This window comes from Sinocyclocheilus grahami, unplaced genomic scaffold, assembly GCF_001515645.1.
Source record: "Sinocyclocheilus grahami isolate Dianchi unplaced genomic scaffold, SAMN03320097.WGS_v1.1 scaffold513.1, whole genome shotgun sequence".
NCBI lineage: Eukaryota > Metazoa > Chordata > Actinopteri > Cypriniformes > Cyprinidae > Sinocyclocheilus > Sinocyclocheilus grahami.
In genome coordinates this window covers 1,150,847-1,170,440 of record NW_015505692.1, presented here as the reverse complement: position 1 = coordinate 1,170,440, position 19,594 = coordinate 1,150,847, and the positions used below count along the sequence as shown (strand labels likewise).

At 39.5% G+C, this 19,594-nt stretch overlaps 1 protein-coding gene across 3 annotated transcripts; it reads left to right on the top strand.

Moving 5' to 3' along the window:
- Window positions 1-992: 992 nt before the first annotated feature.
- On the top strand, window positions 993-18,994 carry flvcr2a (FLVCR choline and putative heme transporter 2a). Of its 3 annotated transcripts, XM_016237413.1 has the most exons (7): window positions 993-1,669; window positions 2,058-2,126; window positions 3,192-3,333; window positions 4,052-4,192; window positions 9,559-9,626; window positions 9,929-10,032; window positions 18,849-18,994. In XM_016237413.1, exons 1-7 carry the CDS (start codon window positions 1,175-1,177, stop codon window positions 18,961-18,963), a joined length of 1,134 nt encoding a protein of 377 aa, XP_016092899.1. In that variant the 5' UTR covers window positions 993-1,174; the 3' UTR covers window positions 18,964-18,994. The 3 variants fall into 3 exon arrangements, with proteins under 3 accessions (XP_016092899.1, XP_016092898.1, XP_016092900.1); XM_016237412.1 differs by lacking the exon at window positions 2,058-2,126 and having other exon boundaries at window positions 993-1,738; XM_016237414.1 differs by lacking the exons at window positions 9,559-9,626; window positions 9,929-10,032; window positions 18,849-18,994 and adding an exon at window positions 5,930-6,524.
- Window positions 18,995-19,594: the final 600 nt, after the last annotated feature.

Sequence of the window (19,594 nt, the reverse complement as noted above, 5' to 3'; positions counted from 1 at the left end):
TTTTACCTTGCATGCATGTCAACCTCTTGTTGGGGTCCCCCAAAACCAAAATATGAACCTTTCATAACCCATAATAGGGGCACTTTAACTTGCTCAAAACCATATTTCAACATTTTCACTTTCCTCATCAAGTCCTATGGAAACTACAATACTTGATTTGGTTCACATTTGCCCTACTTAATTTAATCTAGCAGACTGCACATTTTAGAGAATTACATTAATTAAAAGCAAAGAAATTACAAGAGAAACACAATTTTGTTGCGTAGATGATAAATTATATGATTGAGTAAACTGGATCTGTGTTTTGCAGTTGTTTTCAGTGAAAGCAGGACCAACAGCTTGTCTAAATTTGCATTTTATCAGCACCAGACACACCAAACAACAAAAAAAGGATTACTTAGTTAATAAATATGAATGTGCAATAAGCCTGCTTTGTACAAATAAATAAATTATGTTACCAAAGAACATAATATCTGTTTATAACCTTTTAATCGTCCTTTTCTTCTTCCTTCTCTGTAACATGGTTGCATGATGGCATATAGGCATTGCTTAGACATCATACCAGATCATGCACATAAAAAGATCTTTCCATTGTAAATAAATAAATATGTATAAAACATTTTTTTAAAAATGAATAAATGTAAAAATAAATAAACATGTAAGACGATGTTGAGTGAATGAAATTTCCACCCCATTGCTGATATTGCAGAAGCTATTATTTATGTTTGTAACCAGCAGAGGGCTCTGGGGCCCCAAGTATTCGCCTAATGAATACTACCGCCACTTTATACAATACAGTACAGCCTAATACTCAATATTCTATAAGAATATGTTGGGTTGAGCAGGAGCTAATGATTGACAGCAGATCACGTGCTAGAGTTTCTCTCTCGTGTCACTCGGCGTGATGATGATGATGATGATGATGATGATGATGATGTGGAGTCTGAGGCTCACACGCATGAATCAGAGATAGAAGTGATTGAGTTGTTTCCTGGAGGGATATGTGATTCTGTCTTCACCTTTGCTCTGAACTTTTATTCTCGGTGGAAACGAAGTCAGTCCGGATGTTTAAAGACTCGTGGGAACTTCTTCTGCGCCTGGAATATTTCCTTAATTACAATAGATTCTAGATTCACGAAGCAGGACTGACTGAAGGTAGAACTCGCAGCGCAAAATGTGCGAAAAAAGCGGCAACCACTTTGGAAAAGACGTTCTTCAGACAGAGCAGACAAAAACCACAGATGCAAACTTTGATCACGTTGAAATCTCCGAATGCAGATACACGAACACTGTATGTAACACTCGTTTATACCGGAGGCGATGGCTCATTTTGTGTCTCTTTAGCTCTTATTCGCTGTGCAACGCGTTCCAGTGGATCCAGTACGGAATCATCAACAACATCTTCATGAAATTCTACAACGTCTCTTCATTCGCCATCGACTGGCTGTCAATGATCTATATGCTGACTTACATCCCCTTCATATTTCCAGTGGCATGGCTGTTGGAGAGGAAGGGGCTGCGGGTGGTCGCCCTGTTCGCAGCCTCGATCAACTGCGTGGGAACGTGGATCAAAGTGGCCAGCGTTCAGCCCAACCTGTTCTGGGTCACGATGCTCGGACAGTTCGCCTGTTCCTTTGCGCAGGTGTTCATTTTGGGAATGCCGTCTCAGGTCGCGTCCGTGTGGTTCGGATCTGATGAAGTGTCCACCGCCTGCGCCATCGGCGTGTTTGGAAACCAGGTGCGTAAAAGCGCACGGAGCGCATCGCTGCACCGCCACAGAAACACAGAAAAACTGTCGGCCTTCTTTTAAGTTACATTAATCAGCTGGACTAGATTACACCAAAAGCTCGACTTTCCCGAATAAATAGTGCGCCAAATAAAAACGAAAACTCGTGGTATTGATACGCAAAAATGGACTTTGGCGTGTATATGCTACGCGATGGGTATGTTTAGGGTTGTGGGGTAGGTGCGTGCGTAAAATTGTATTATTCATTAGTTATGCGTTTCATCAGCGTTTTCAAGCAGCATTAAAAAAAAATTTGGGAATGCCGTCTCAGGTCGCGTCCGTGTGGTTCGGATCTGATGAAGTGTCCACCGCCTGCGCCATCGGCGTGTTTGGAAACCAGGTGCGTAAAAGCGCACGGAGCGCATCGCTGCACCGCCACAGAAACACAGAAAAACTGTCGGCCTTCTTTTAAGTTACATTAATCAGCTGGACTAGATTACACCAAAAGCTCAGGTTTTCCCCGAATATGTCTGCACACATAGACTGTGCAATTCTTTTGCCATTTTAAGTGCATTTTGACGTTACGCATAGAAACAACCAACCCGATCTCATGGAAGTGCGTATAAATAGTACGCCAAATAAAAACTAAAACTCGTGGTATTGATACGCAAAAATGGACTTTGGCGTGTATATGTTACGCGATGGGTATGTTTAGGGTTGTGGGGTAGGTGCGTGCGTAAAATTGTATTATTCATTAGTTATGCGTTTCATCAGCGTTTTCAAGCAGCATTAAAAAAAACCAGAAAGTTAGATTACACGTTTGACTCACACTAAATAGATACTGACGTAGGCTAGTATATAGCAAAACGTTTTCTTTTGTTTTAAATAGCTGAATCTGGCCGTGCCCCATAGAATTCATTCAATAATCATTATTAGTCTACTTGGGTGCCAAATTATAGCAGGCCCTATATAGCAAACCTGAGAACATCAAAACAGTTTTTCATGGCTTTATGAAACTATCACATTATATATGATTGCTTGACCATAAATGACAGTAGGCTATGAAGTAGCTGCAATATAGGTTGAGCTGTGAGGTATCTCTGTATAATAACACAGATATACACATAGCTGGCTGTTAAGAGGCTGTGATCTGGGTCTGCATTAAAGGAAATGGAGATGTTTAGGTGTGTTTAATGCAAATGACTAACCTTGGGCATGCAGAATCCTCCAAATTCATTCATGTGCGAACAATGTGCGTATGCATGTGTTGTGACTTGGTTAGAATAGTTGTGAAAAGTTCTCCTGTGCATGTAAATTCAAAATGATTCAGGCAGACTGTTAAAATGACCCGTGCTGTTTATCATGGAAGACGCACAAAACCAGACAATCACTTTTTTTTCAGTTTCGTATGATTTTTAGGTCAGTGAGACTGAGATTATGGTGCAGTTGATTTTTTCCCCTTCAGCTTGGCATTGCTATTGGTTTCTTGATCCCGCCGATACTTGTGCCCAACGTGGATGACATGAATGAACTGGCTCAACACATCAGCATCATGTTCTACATCTCAGCCGCTGTGGCCAGCCTCATCTTTCTGCTAGTCGTGTTTGGTAAGAACATCCACTCCAGCAGCATAAATGAAAAGCTAACAGGACTGATGTAGTGACAAGCATTTTTAATCAGCATGTAAAATCTGTTAATAAAACCTACTCTGCTCTTTAACATAAAAATGTGAGTGCACCACGGTACTTTATGGAATAGCTCTTTAATTCATACACTGCTGTTATCAGCTTAAATATGGATGCCAAAACCTGCTTAAATACATATATGCATACATAGTATTTGATTGCTTCATCATTTATTCCTTAATTCTCTTGTTATTGCATTTACTTTTTTTCTGCAGGTTTGGTTCTCTCTATCTGTTGCTATAATTCTTAGACAATTTATATCCGTTTTGAGATTTGCTTTTACAAAGTCATTTGTGTCTACTGAAGTTTATGAAAATATGAAAATTGATTATATGATTTGGTTTTGACTTCTTGGAGGAAACACAAGCAGAACCAACTTCTGTGGAAATCATTCAATAAATCAAATTTGATATCTGAATGCAATAATTTACATAAGTGGTGTTTACAAGCACTTAACTGCTCATGTTTCATGAACAAGGCTCAATGATTTGCCCTATGATGATATCCTTGATTGCAATCATTTTGAAAACAGGGTCATGTTGATTGACATAATGTCCATTTCTGGTTTAATCAGTTACTGTTTAGAGTTGTGTTTTTCAGTTTCTTTTGTGGTAATCAAGTTTTTGAATGTGCCATTCAGTTTTTCAGGAAAAGCCTGAAACCCCTCCGTCTCTGGCTCAGGTGGCGCTCAGAGACATGGCCACCACACAGTACTCGTACCTGGCTTCAATTGCAAGACTTTTCCGCAACAAGCCCTTCATCCTCCTCCTCATTAGCTACGGTACACACTGCTAATTCTTATTCATACACTTAATAACTTAAAGCACATTCTGCCTTTGCATGTTTAGCACAGTATTTCTGCAGTATTGTGCTATTATTATCTAATAGTAGTATCCTCAGTGTTAACTTATAATTTTCTTATTATATTTTTTGTTATTTAAAGTATGAGTCCAAGGTAGTGATAGTGTACATACAAAGTAACTGACTAAAATAAAAAACAATGAACACATGCTCACTTAATGGCTCTGCTCCATTTAAATGAGTTGCCTTTATAGTCAGCATACTTAAACCCCCCATAGGCTGAAGTGTCCTGTTCATGTATTTTAGCATTTTTAATTAATTTAACGTGCCCCTATTATGGATTTGTGAAAATTACCTTTCATGCAGTGTGTAGCACAGCTCTCAGTGAATGAAAACATCCTGCAAAGTTTTAAATCTGAAAGTGCATTGTGTATTAAGTTATTGTCTCTCAAAAGAAAGAGTCGACTCTGAATCATTGAAACGAGTCGTTTTTAAAATGAATCCCAAGCCGTTTCATGTTGAAGTCAACATGAAACATTAGCATATTGCCCACCCACTTGTTGGTGTTTTCGCATTGGTCTGAATGAAAATGCAAATTCATTCTTTGCCACTAGGTGCCGCTTTTGGAGCAGTAAAAATAGCAGTTTCCCCGGTAACGCTGTACAAAGCAGCACTGCACTCACAAATGCTGCTTTATCAGGCATCACAGGTGAGATGAAATGGAAATGAGACCAATCACAGCAGATTAGCGTCACGCAAAGCAGGGGTTTGGAAAAATGAATCGTTGAGAGAATCGTTTGGGAGTCTTTGAGCAAATAAGTTAAAAATAAATGCGTATTATAAGACAATGAAAGTGTTTTTTGACCTTGCATGCATGTCAACCTGTTGTTGGAGACTCCCAAAACCAAAATACGAACCTTTCATAACCCATAATAAGGGCACTTTAAATTATTTTAAGTTAAGACAACTTTATGTAGCACTTTATACTATACAGATTGTGTCAAAGCAAAACAAAATCTGTAAAGCAGCTCTAGGAAGAGTACAATAGTAAACAGTCAATTTTCCAGTTAAAGTCAGTTCATCATTGATTCAGTGATGTCATCTTCCAGCTCACTTCAGTCCTCTTCCAATAGTGTCTGTGCATTCAAGTCCATAATATTGCCAAATAGTGTCCCCAACTAAGCAAGCCACAGGCAACAGGGGCAAGGAACCCAGACTCCATCAATGACAGAAATGGAGAAAATTTTTTATTTTTATTTTATTAACACATTTGAATACTGTTTTAAAAGGTAACTGTCTGTATAGAAGATAGAAAGCACAGCAGCTCACTTTGGACCAGAATACAGAGATAAATAAATAACTGTCGGTCAAACTACGTTTTTTGTTCCATTTACTTCCACTTACTTGATATTCTCATCTTTTGTATCTAAATAGTGTCAGGTATATCCCAAATTCCAAAAGAAAAAAAGAAAGAAATGATATGAATATGAATATTAGATATGAATATGTCCCTCCAGTCTTTGTTTGACTGTTAGTGATGGCAGAAAATCTATCCAGCTTGTGTTTGGTTTAGGGTTATTTACTAGTTACCTTTTATGCAAACTTTATTGTTTGCTGTTTAAAATAATAAGTACATGTAACTCTGTCATGTTACAATAAAGGGCCTATTGGTGTGGAGGTTATTGCACTAAAAAATTAACTTCATTCTATCGAGCAGCTCATCGAGGATCTCCTCCTGCGGCAAACGGAATTACTTTCCCGGTTAGCGTGTCTCGAGCCTGTGGGTAGCCAGCGGCTTTTGACTTTGGCCTTGGATGCAGTCGATGTCCCTAGTTGGGACTCTCCTTCCTGGGCATCTGTTGTCAAGGGCCGTAAAAGATTTTCCCTTCCTTTCTACGATTCGTCTGGTATTGGTGGTGATGACATGATCTCATTGACATCCCACTCACAAACTTTTTTCTCCCTTAGATGAGCTTCCTCAGGAGCCTGTCCTCTCTCCAATTTCGTCTACTGCTCACGGTCCGATACATGTGTGGCCGATCATCAGAAATTGCCCTACTTTTTCTAGTTTAAATTGATCGGGTTCGCTATCTCCTACACCAGGCCCTCCCGGGTGCAAACGTCCCCGTTTGTCACTTTGTCGATTGGAATCCGAAAATCAGCACCACAAGGCGGCAGCTCCAGCGACAACCCACCTGCTACAACTCTATTGCCTTCTTCCTCGCAAGCATCAGATCGGGTTGATCACTCAACTTACTTGCACTCTGTTAGCTTGACAACGACTGGTCACAAATTCAGATCTCAGCTTTCAATTTATAGGATCCCCTGAAAGTGAACGACCTGAGATTTTAATTGTTGGAAATTCTATCATCACATTTGTAAAACTTCCTGGTGTAACCACCTACTGTCTCTTAGGAGGTAAGACAGCTGACTTTATTGAACTGATTCCAGCTCTTCTTGATCTTCATTCATCTGTTCATACTGTCATTCTACATGCGGGCACCAATGATGTCATGGCTAGGCAGTCCATTAAACTGCACCACGAACTTGAGTCTCTGGTTTCTATAGTTGAATGTCTGGGTAGGAGGTGTGTTCTGTCTGGTCCTACTGTTTCCATGACCAAGAGCTCTGAACGTTTTAGCCGTCTTTTTAGTTTGCATTTGTGGATGCAAAATTTTACTACTGCTACTGGATGGGTTGCATCCTAATAGGAAGGGAACAGAAAAGTTGATTTCTAATTTTATAAATTTTATTGCCTTTAGTCTCAAATGATGGTCTCTCCAGCATGACCCTGTCCAGTGTTTTGGCTCTGCACTTTTTAGTCCTGTCTCTGACAGTGCGGGTCCTGCTGGTGCTGGTTGTAATTCTGCTTCCCTCACTTAATTTATCCATTCCCACTAGGATTACTGAAAGGAAATGTGAAAAAATTAAGTCTACTTGTAGCCCGCACAAAAATAATCTCATCACAGTAAAAACCATGTCTTATATCCCTGCAGCTATATCAGTTCAATTATCATAGAGTCCTGGATAAATCCTGATGAATGTGCCCCCCTCATTGAGTCATCCCCCCCAGGTTATACGTTTTTTCTCCAGCCAAGACTGACAGGCCGAGGGGGAGGCCTCGCAGTAATACACAGAAGGGATTTTAGCTGTTCTCCAGTTTCATTTGGTTGCTTTTCTTCCTTTGAGAGTCTTATTTTTATTTTAAAGAATAAACTGCTTATTTTATGTGTTATAATCTAACGACCTCCTAAATCTATTTCCGGTTTTATTCAGGAATTTTCTGACTTTTTATCTGTCATTATGCTGCATTATGACAGAGTTCTTATTCTCTGCTATTTTAATATCCATGTTTGTTGCTCCTCTTCTTCGTTTACTTCTGATTTTATTAAACTTCTAGACTCTTTTAATTTGACTCAATATGTGAAGCAGCCTACCCATGACAAAGGGCACACGCTTGACCTCGTGGAGGATGTGAAATTGATTGATTTTGCCATCTCTGATCATAATTCCAAACCCTCTACACTGATTTGCTCTCGCCCTTTAAACTCACTCTCATTTTCTCGCTTCTGTCAAGCTTTCACTGCCTCTAATTCTCCTTTTAACGCTAGCCAACAATCTGACTTCTACGTAGAGGAGTTAGTTAGTGTTTTTAACAGCTCTTGTAGAGATATTTTAGATATTGTAGCTCCAATTAGAGTAAGAAAGCTGAAACCTTCTTTGCCATGGCTAAATGAAGAATTTAAAAACTTTTAAGAAACTATGCAGGAAGGCAGAACGGAAGTGGAAAAACAATAAACTTAGTGTCTCCCTTGTCTCTTTAAAAAATCTGATGTTCACTTATCAGTGTAAAGTTAAGGAAGCAAGGAACACATATTTTTCAGACCTGATTACTAAACAGGGACATAATCCAAGATCACTGTCACGAGATTCGCTCGGAGGAACGAGAGAAAAACGTGGAGTACAAGCAATAGTCTTTAATCCAGAAAACATAGGGGAATATCCACAATGGAAATGGCAGGAACACACAAACACAACGAGTAGACCCGACAAACACTGAACGCAAAGGCAGAGACTTAAATACAAAGGATAATGGGGAAACACATATATAATCTGTGTATAATAATCAAACTAAACGAGGACAGGAACATGACCAAATAAGGACAAACAGGAACAGAAACCGGGGCAAAACACAACACAGACAGTCCAGAATCCTGACATTACGGAAGGTGTGTCCTCGCGCCATAGAAACTACATGGGGAGGGGTGGGTGGGAACTTGGGAGGCAGCTCAGGAGGAGAACGGGCAGACTGAGTCCATGGGGGTGACGAAGGAGGGAGGAGCCAATGAGGAGACAGGAGGGGCCTGGAGCAGAAGTAGCCAAGCTGGACCCAGGCCACATCCATTACGGTGGCAAACGGTGGAGCCGACGGAGGGAGGAGCCATGGAGGAGGAATGGCCGCCGACAGAGCAGGTGGTGGAGAAGCCCGAGGCGGAGACAGAGAGCCAACAAGCCAAGGGGATGCTGATGATCCGGGGGGCCAGGGTGAAGCCGAGGGCTCTGGTGACCGAAGCAGAGGTGGAGATCCGGAGATCCACGGCGGAGCCGGAGTGACTGAGGACCAAGGTGGAGCTGGCGGGAGGAAGGAGCCCAACAGAGCCGGTGGGACGGAGCAACGAGGTGCAGTCAGAGGAGCAGAGTCCAGAGGCGATGGCGGGTCGATGCCCGACCAAGGCGAAGCCAGAGGGACGAGGGAGCCTGGTGGAGCTGGTGGATCGAACTATTAGTTTTAGTTAACTAAAATAACCATGACCTGCACAAAAAAGTGTGGTTTTTGTTCCTAATATTTGGCTCTGGTTGGATGCTGCTTATACTGAATGCAAAATTAATTTAGACAAAATATATAAGTTGTGCAGGATGTGTGAAACTTTATGCATGATTGGTGCTCCAATTTTACGGAAATCTGCCTTCTTAAATTCTACAGAAATCTGCGTAATTTAAGTTCTTTGATGTATGTAAAATGTGCAGGACTGTCCCAAAAAATGAAATTAAAATTGTGCTTTCTTAAAATTGTCCACTTTCACAATTGAAATGTTACTTTGTCTTTAAAACTGAAGTGTCAATTCTGTGACTAGAATCGTCAAAATTAGAATCACAAAAATAATGTCTGTTTTCAAACAGGTCTCCCAGTTGGGCTGCTTAAACAACCAGATTGCAATCCTTTTTCAATTCTGCCCATAGTAATCTACACATTTTCTAACTATCAATTTGTCATTTTACCCAGTTTGAATCCTTTGATTCGTATTTATTTGACAGCGCAATTCTCCCTTTGTTTGTGTTTCCCAGGACTGAATGTGGGATGTTTCTACGCTGTTTCCACTCTGTTGAACAGGATGATATTAGAGCATTACCCTGTGAGTCCTGCTGTCAACATCCTTGAGTTCTTATCATCCTCATCCACTCTACAGACACAGGATAGCAGTAGCTGAACCTCGAAATGATGCGTATGCACTAAAAAAAGCATCACACTATTGCCATGTTTTTTTTTTTGTGTGTGTGTGGTTTTTTTTTTTGGTACGATTGTAATAGCATGGCATTTTTTGAAGTACCTTGAAGTACCATGTACATATCATGGTCATCTAAACACCGTGGACTGAAGTGCATGAGAACATGGATATTAAAGATATCTCAGATGTCATTATTGTCTGAAGCACAGGGTGAAGAGGTGAATGCTGGGAGAATTGGCTTGACTCTCGTCATCGCTGGCGTGGTCGGCTCTCTGCTCTGTGGAATCTGGCTAGACAAGACCAAGACTTATAAGTAAGACATGCATTTTCTATTGTTTCATTTCCCCCTGAGGTCCACATATCATGATAGCAAAGTTTTTTATTTTATTTTTATTATTATTTTAATGTCATATTGTGTTCTGGTCATTTTGACCTGGAGCATCAGACTAAAACTTATTTTGCTTCCACCCACCACCCAAAAATGTATATTTTTGTAACTTTTTGGAATTTATTTTCCTCACATAATGACCTGCCTACAAAAAAAATTGCTTATAAATTAATCATTATGCTATTTTATTACGAAATATTGGATTTAGTCTTTTTAATTTTCTTTCAGTTAGCATAGGATTTGTACTTTTTGCCTCACAGATTGTAGGCCAAACTGATCTCTTTGAGAAGATTTGATTATAATATAGCATAAGGAGAGATTTGACTGCAAGCACTACATTCGGTAAAGGATCATCAGCAGAACACAAGGTTAAAGCTCCAAAAACAGTAGTTTGAGATTGTGTTCATTTTTTTTGTCTAATATTGCATGCGTATTTGTGTAATTTAGTAATAGTAATAAACATTAAATGTCCAGGCATTTAAGTAACACGGCTTATAACAATTTTACTTGAAAAATATTTTTCAAAGTTGTAAATAGATAATTAATGGAGTACCTTTTACAACAAAATGCTATTTAAATTTTCAACTTAATTAATCAGTCTGTTACTTGCCTTTTTTGTATTTTTTTTGTGAAATTTACTAGCAATTTCTGAGGGGAAATTGTTTCAAAATAAGCCCTACACCATTTTTTAAAAAGTGTAGATCTTTGATAGCGTGACTTTTCTCCCCAAGACCTTTCCTACAGTAATTTGTTAAAACTCTTAACTTTGACTCATGTTCAGCAGCAGAATGCCTGTAATGCGCTTTCCTCTATAACAGTCTCTGTTTCTCCCAATATGGTCATGTGTGAGAGGATTTACCAGGACAGATCAGCGGTTACTGGGTTTATTACTGACCTTGATTCAAGAATGGGTTTATGGAGAACACTCTCTGGTCTTTACTCTCAAACCTAAATATGTGCTTTCACCCTAAACTCCAAAAAACATACCAATAAATACAATTCTCTTCAGTTTCCAGCTGAAATGAACACTACAGGCAGTAAAACACCTACAATTGTTATTCCTTTTCACACAAATGATTACGAAGGTAGATTATCAGTTAATAAAGATTTATTTTTGCTCCTTGCACATTACTATGTTATGACCTCAAAACCACATATTGCATGATTTTTATGCTTTTCCGACATAGTAAACTTACCTGGTACAGCATTGCACTTGTGATTGTGATCAATGACTAAATGTAAATGTGATTGTACTCAGGTACTCGAGTCCCGTGAAACATGAGTTGTGATCAAAAAAAGCTTATAGACTTGTAGAAACAAGCTAAAATGGCATAGCTGATTTGTTGACACTATTAGGTTTAGTTGGTATTTTAGTTTAATATATAATAGGGAAGTAACCTTTTGGCATCACTCACTGGACATTTCACTTTGAAATGTTGCGAAACGTGCAAGAAGCAATGTAATATCATCTTGCAGAAATGTGCCAAAGTCAAATTTTTTTCAATGAGTCTGGGTTGCATAATACTGAAGGCTTCAAGAGAAACTTGCATCAGTTTGTATTATACCCACTAAACTGAAGTCAGGCTCAGATTCATGCCAAGACCCTTACTGCATACACATAATGAGTTGACTAAACTTAAAAATAATAACTTAAATAATTAGGAATTAGTTTGAGCTTTAAGCATGTAACTTAACTTTAACTTCAAACATTTTAAGTCAAAATGAACATTTACATATTGCTGTTTATTTGTGTTAAATAGCTTCAAACAGTGAAGTCAGCATTACACATAGCATATTTGGTAACTATATATATATAACGTGATGTAAATAATAGGTTTGTTCAGTGATGTAATTTTTTTCAGAGTAGGAAGAAAATGTACCTTTAAAATTAAAAGGGCCCAAGACCTCTAATTACCATCATTGCATGAACAAAACACATATATTTAATTAACTAAACAACATAAACAAGATTAAATGGAGCATTAACCTCTATTAATTCTAAATGACAGCTATTTACACAGTCCTATACATATTTAATGTATTCAGGAGCAAGGGATTATGGGTTTCCCTCAGCCACAATGCTTGGTAGAAGATTTATGAAGGTCTTTTCAACTCAACTGTACATTACACCAATCAGTGCACTATAGAAGTCAGTGCTGTGTTTGTCTTGTTGCTTGGCAAACTGAATTGAAGAGTTGTTGTTTTTTTTTTAAATGTAAACTGTTTCTATCAATGAAAGCACGAGTTTAATTAAGGGAAGCATGAATAACCCATTTAAACAACACATGCTTTACGCTGTTAGATTATACAGCACTAAAACTGTACAAGTGAAGGCAATTTGAATATCCTTTGAGACACGAGCAGCATTAGCCTCATGGAGAAACTTTCCTGTTTGCAGAATATTGATTAGAAAATGTGTTCTCTGTTTCCAGAGTTATCATCCACCTCCTGATATTAATAGATGGTGATAGGTTATGTAACACAGTTGCTCATATGTTTGTCTGTGAATGCATTCTTTCCGTATACATCACGAAGGCTCTTCACTGTAGTGGTCTCTCTTATCTCTTGTGAAGCGCTGGTTTGATAATTGCCTGTTCAATGAGCACACATCATCCTGGTGTTTGTAATCGGCTCAGAGTCGTTTGAGTCAGAATCGCCCCCGGCAGATCCCAACAGCAGCGGTGAAGTGAGGCGTTTTCTTACGCGTGGTTGTACTGAACGGCTTCATAATACATTGTTTATTTAGAGGTAGCTAAAGACACAAAAGACCTACTTACATGTACAGGAATTTTGTTTTTCCACTGAGGCTGGTTATGATTAAGAAATACATGCTTTTCCTAGAAATATGTATGGATGTGTGCCACAGCGGTCTGTTGGATTCTTCAGACATGAGAAAAATCGCGTCCCATAACTTAACATTTCCACTTCAATATTCATCACAGATGATCACTACAAAGTCACAAATCTACCATTTAGTTTGATTTTCTCTTTATTGGATCAAAATTGACATTACGTCATCACGCACTCCTGCAGAAAGAGGCTGTTCTCAATAACTCAATGCCTACGTATATTCAATTTAGATGAAAATCCATATTTAACTAAATGATATATGTGTGTATTTTAAAAGTAACATAGCTACCATATTCTAACAGAAATAACAGGTTCATTTTGAAAATATACCTTTTTTACTGTAAGGTTTTACATCTGTGACTGTGTCCCTACGTCTTCTAAACACTCAAATTCAATTCAATTAAATTCATTTCTAAAATCAGGCAATATCAAAACCACCAAAGCAAAATCTTGCCTTGATATTGTTTTTTTTCTCTCGGATTTCACCTCAATTGTGTTACAGGGGACAGACAAGGATGATGAGATGCAGATCTAGTTAAAACTTTATTAACAAAATAAAAGGGAATCCAAAAATGTCAAGAAACAAACACAATGTAACAAAGAGGCAGTGGCGTTAGGATCCATGTGCAGCTTTATTAGTTCACAAGGCAGGTCATACAGGCATAGATCGTAAACTGGCATTAGAAACAATGAAGGCTGGGCAGAATCGTAAACAGTGTTCGTAATGAGGGTCGAGGCAGGCGGAAGACAATCAATGGCATGAATCAACAAGGCAGGCAGGGTCAGGATAGGTAGGCAGCAAGCAATCGTAAACCGGTAAACAGTCCAGGTAATCAACAGGAATACAACACAGGGTAAACGCTCAGAAATGTCTGCAAGGCAAAACAAGACTTCACAATGAGAGCAGGGAAGGCACAGTTTAAATAGACCGGCCAAATAGGAAACACCCTGTGCAGGTGATTAGACTCTGGCATAGGGCATTGTGGGAACTGGTGTCCGACGTGATCACTCAGTACTCCGGTGACGGTTCCCTCTGGTGGTGATCGACTGAGGCTGGTTATGATTAAGAAATACATGCTTTTCCTAGAAATATGTATGGATGTGTGCCACAGCGGTCTGTTGGATTCTTCAGACATGAGAAAAATCGCGTCCCATAACTTAACATTTCCACTTCAATATTCATCACAGATGATCACTACAAAGTCACAAATCTACCATTTAGTTTGATTTTCTCTTTATTGGATCAAAATTGACATTACGTCATCACGCACTCCTGCAGAAAGAGGCTGTTCTCAATAACTCAATGCCTACGTATATTCAATTTAGATGAAAATCCATATTTAACTAAATGATATATGTGTGTATTTTAAAAGTAACATAGCTACCATATTCTAACAGAAATAACAGGTTCATTTTGAAAATATACCTTTTTTACTGTAAGGTTTTACATCTGTGACTGTGTCCCTACGTCTTCTAAACACTCAAATTCAATTCAATTAAATTCATTTCTAAAATCAGGCAATATCAAAACCACCAAAGCAAAATCTTGCCTTGATATTGTTTTTTTTCTCTCGGATTTCACCTCAATTGTGTTACAGGGGACAGACAAGGATGATGAGATGCAGATCTAGTTAAAACTTTATTAACAAAATAAAAGGGAATCCAAAAATGTCAAGAAACAAACACAATGTAACAAAGAGGCAGTGGCGTTAGGATCCATGTGCAGCTTTATTAGTTCACAAGGCAGGTCATACAGGCATAGATCGTAAACTGGCATTAGAAACAATGAAGGCTGGGCAGAATCGTAAACAGTGTTCGTAATGAGGGTCGAGGCAGGCGGAAGACAATCAATGGCATGAATCAACAAGGCAGGCAGGGTCAGGATAGGTAGGCAGCAAGCAATCGTAAACCGGTAAACAGTCCAGGTAATCAACAGGTATACAACACAGGGTAAACGCTCAGAAATGTCTGCAAGGCAAAACAAGACTTCACATTGAGAGCAGGGAAGGCACAGTTTAAGTAGACCGGCCAAATAGGAAACACCCTGTGCAGGTGATTAGACTCTGGCATAGGGCATTGTGGGAACTGGTGTCCGACGTGATCACTCAGTACTCCGGTGACGGTTCCCTCTGGTGGTGATCAGAGGGAGCCACAGAGGCTGAATCTGTGACACACAACAGCTTTACACATGACATGCAAAGACAATAATGGCAAAGGAACTAAGGAAACTGAGGGCATGTAAATACACAGAAAAATAAGAAACTTAACAAGAGGGATGTAATGGTATGAAAATTTCCTATCACGATTATAGTGACCAAAATTATCATGGTTATCAGTATTATCACGGTATTGTTAAAACATGATGGAAATATTCAAAAAGCACTGACACATAAATCACTTAAAGTTTTATATTTAAAATCAACAATCAACAAATAAAATGACTTTTTGTTTGCATAATCACTAAAACAATAACATTACCAATGATGTCTGGATTTTAAATGACAACATGACTGACAACAGTTTATCTAATAACATGTACGAAATGTTCAAATAAAGCTTTGAAAAAATTTCATAAAAAGGTAAACCTCACATTTCAGCCTTTAAATAAAGAAAAGGGTTAAGTCAAAACGATAATTGATGAATAAATTATTATATGCATTTTATCTGCTCCATAAATCATTCTAGATAACTTATCTGAATTGTTTTTCATCAAATTTACAACAGGGCATGCAAATTCGGTCTGTTTTATTGGCCAGACAGAAACTGCTGCACACAGACTGAATGTGAATGTAAGTATCTGTGAATCCACTCTCTGACAGCAGGTGGCACTTATGGAACAGCAGAATTACAGCTGTTCCCCTTAATCTCCATGGACTAAGCAGCATTGCGATTAAAACACTACTTTATTAGGTATTACATGGAGCGAAGTGTAAAACAAAATGCCATCAAATCTTTTCTTCAGAGGTACATTCATATAATCAATTCATTCATATTCATTTGTATAATTCCCTTAGCACTCTTTTAAAACCCTCCCAGCTTTTCCACCCTGTTTTCACTCAAAACGAAACTACTCTGCATGCTGTGCGCACGTGAGACTGTTACTTAAAACTGTGCTTTATGCCGGAGAGCATTTATTTATCCTCAGTTGTTCAAATCGCGTTAATCGAATATGGTTATAATGATAATTAAAATTTGAAATGGTAATACTAACCGTGGGGAATTTTATCAGGATTCATCGTCAAACCGGTAATCGTTACACTTACATCCCTACAAGACACAGATGAACATAATCAATCAACCAGCAAGGACAACGGGGCTTTGGATGAACTCCATGGTGGGAATGAACTAACTTAGGGAGGCTTCCATGGCCGGGATGCTGCATCTTGGAAACTGGACTGGCAGAAATGACAGACCTTGGAAGCTGGACGAGACCACTGGGGGAGGAAGAATTCTGGAAGGGACCAGGATCTTACACTAGTCAGACGGGCCTGACAGAGGAAGAGCTTTGAGGATGTTGAACTGGATTAGTGCTCCTTCTGGAACTGACATGGTGGCTGCCTCTAGCTCCAGAATAGACATGGTAATAGGCTCAGGCTCCAGGATGAACATGGCTTCTGGCTCTAGATCAATGATGAATCTCTCTACTGGCAGAAGGTCCATGGCGAGCATGGGCTCAGGCTCTGGGTATGTGGTGGGTGCATGGTGGTCAGTGTCATTCTCCACCTCACCCATGTTGAAAAAGGAGCTGTTTGTTGCAAGCATCAGCTCAAAGTCAATACATTTCCCTTGAGGATCACATACTGAAATAGGAAATTGGTGTTTTAAATTGTCATTAGTCCAAACAAATGGAGGACCAAAGAAGTCCTAACAAATGGATAACATTTAACAGAGCCCCCAACTTAAGAAGCAGATCCCCAACAACAAAACCAAGAGTCCAGGAGGGAGGTGGAACTGAGGCGGACTGGGGAGGGATGGAGGGCCAGGCCTGTGTGGTGGTGGAGGAGGGCCTGGAGACTGAAGACAAGCCAGCAGAACAAGAAGCCATGCCAAAGTAGGGAGCCAGCAGAGCAGGAGGCCAGGGCGGAGCTGACAAGACAAAAGACCGTCTCAGCAGAGCTGGAGACCACCACAGCAGAGCAGACGGGGCTGAAGATCCCCATGGTGGAGAAGATGGAGTTTAAAGACCACCACAGCAGAGGAGGTGGAGTTGATGACCACCAATGCAGAGCAGGCAGGACTGGAGACCACCATAGCAGTGCAGATGGAGCTGAGAAACTCCAAAGACCAAAGATCATCAAGACGGAGCTGGTGGAACAGAAGACCACCAAAACAGAGTTGATGAAGCTGATGACCAGCAAGGCAGAGCAGATGAAGCAGAAGACCACCATGATGGATCAGCCACAGCTAGAGATGACCATTAGAAGACCATCACATAGGAACAGGTTGGACTAAAACGGACAGCACAGAGAGGTTAGAAACGGCCTCTGTGGTCGTGAAAGAACAGGCACAGAGTTTGAGAAAACCCTCCTTGGCTGTGACAGGACAGGTAACTGGTCCAGTGTTTCCCTTCATGGCTGTGACAAGACAGGCAGGGAGTTCTAGGCGACCTCGGTGTTCATAACAGAACAGCCAGGGAGTTGTGGAGGACCTGGAGTGATTGGCGCTGCCTCTGGAGGATCAGGATCAGACGCCGCCACCTCGGGAGGATCTGGAGCAGACGGTGCAAACTTGTGTGCAGACCAAACAGTCAGAAAGGCAGTGGCCTTTTCCTGGGAGCGCTGCAGATGGTGGAAGGACCTCTGAGACCACCTGACTCAGATGTGCTGGAAACACGGTGCTTGAGAGTGCTGAGGCTGTGGGGATGCTGGACACTCGTACCAACCTAACCGGTGGGTCCCTCCCAGCAACAGCTTACCAACAACCAAAGACAATGACTGACAAAGGCTGACTGAAACACTGGGCTGTACACACACACAGAAGCTAACAAGGAAACTAGGCACACCTGGTAATACAATCAGCGGGACCAATGAAACAAAAGGGCTACAAAGGAACTACAAAAACAGGACACTGGAAGTACAATTTAAAAGTCCAAACAAACTGAGAACATGTAACAAGCAAGCATACGAAACGCAATAAACACTGTCATGTTATCTTGCGCTCGGATGCTTGAAGTTTCATGAGCTCATCTGCCCAATCAGTCCTGCTTGATAATGGTTAACAAACTTAGCTTGTTATACTCGAGGGAGCCTTGAACCCGAGGCTTGACTCAAGCTCTAAGTAAGAACCCCCCTCTATAGATGTACGCTGTGTTAAAACTTAACACTTAGTTCAAATACAACAAAGAAAGAGAACACACAAATGGTGAGAAATAACTAACTTAACAGCTTTACCCACAACATGCAAAGACAATACCAGACAAGGAACTAAGGAAACTGAGGGCATGTAAATACACAGGAAAACAAGGAGCTTAATAAGACACAGGTGAACATAATCAATCAACTGATGAGTAACTATAGAAACCAAGGGACACAGGACATTGGGACTACACATAGGAACAGCAAACAAAACAGAACATAACAGATTGTACAGTACATATTTTGACATACTGATAGTGCTAACACCTGTTGAGTGCAATCAGAAACATACATTTTTTTGAGAAAATGCCACATGGAAAAAGCAGAAGATGTAGGCATACCAAAATATAAATGATTGATTAATGATTACTTGACACATGCTTTTATTTCTGCACTTCTGTACCTTGTTCCATTGAATGTATGAAGATGTTTAAAGATTAAACCATCCAGTGAACATGTTCTGTGAATTACACTATTACTATTAGAGTGAATGACATATATTTTGGCAGATTAACTTGTTAATATTTGTCTTGCCAGGCAGACGACGCTCTCAGTGTATCTGCTGTCGTTTGTAGGGATGGTGATCTATGCTTTCACCCTGAACTTGGGTCATCTGTGGGTTGTGTTCCTCACATCAGGAGCACTCGGGTAAGAGCTGCAGACAGTGACAAAAAACCTGCAGTGGACACAGAAGTGTTGTGACATTTAAGGCACAGTGAAAAAAAAAAAAGATTTCCTTACTTAGTTTTTGTCTTGTTTTCCACTACAAATATCTAAACATTTTTAAATCAAGATACATTTACCTGAGAAGCAAAATTACATATAGTCTTGTTTTCTGGAAAATGTATCAATATTTAGTGAGTTTATGCAAAAACAAATATTTCACGGTCAGAAGAAATTCAAAAGGAAAACATTTATTTTTCTTAAACTACTTTTAGATATTTTGTTCTTGTTTTAAACATAAACTCACTCAATTTTAACTTGTTTTTCAGAAAACAAAACTTAATATTTTGCTTCTCAAGTAAATGTCTTTATTTAAGAAGGTTTAGATTCTTGTTGTAGTTGTTAGTTGTACTGTAAAAGACAAAACAAAATATAACAATATAAGACAAAATTACTAAGATTTTTTTTGCAGTCTAGACATCAAAAGATCAAAACCAGTGTCATTAGTTTAAAATAAATATAGCACATGTGCAATTTTCATGCAAAAATGCATTTGACAAAAATAGTTTGTTAGTCGTTGAAATTATAAAAAAGTAAAAGTATTTTGAGACTGTGTAGTT

Excerpts from the sequence above, each read along its gene's own strand:
- flvcr2a (XM_016237413.1), top strand. The coding sequence starts at position 1,175 with ATGTGCGAAAAAAGCGGCAACCACTTTGGAAAAGACGTTCTTCAGACA. Across the intron at positions 4,193-9,558 it reads CCTCCTCCTCATTAGCTACG|GACTGAATGTGGGATGTTTC; the intron begins GTACACACTGCT and ends TGTGTTTCCCAG. Across the intron at positions 10,033-18,848 it reads GACAAGACCAAGACTTATAA|GCAGACGACGCTCTCAGTGT; the intron begins GTAAGACATGCA and ends TTGTCTTGCCAG.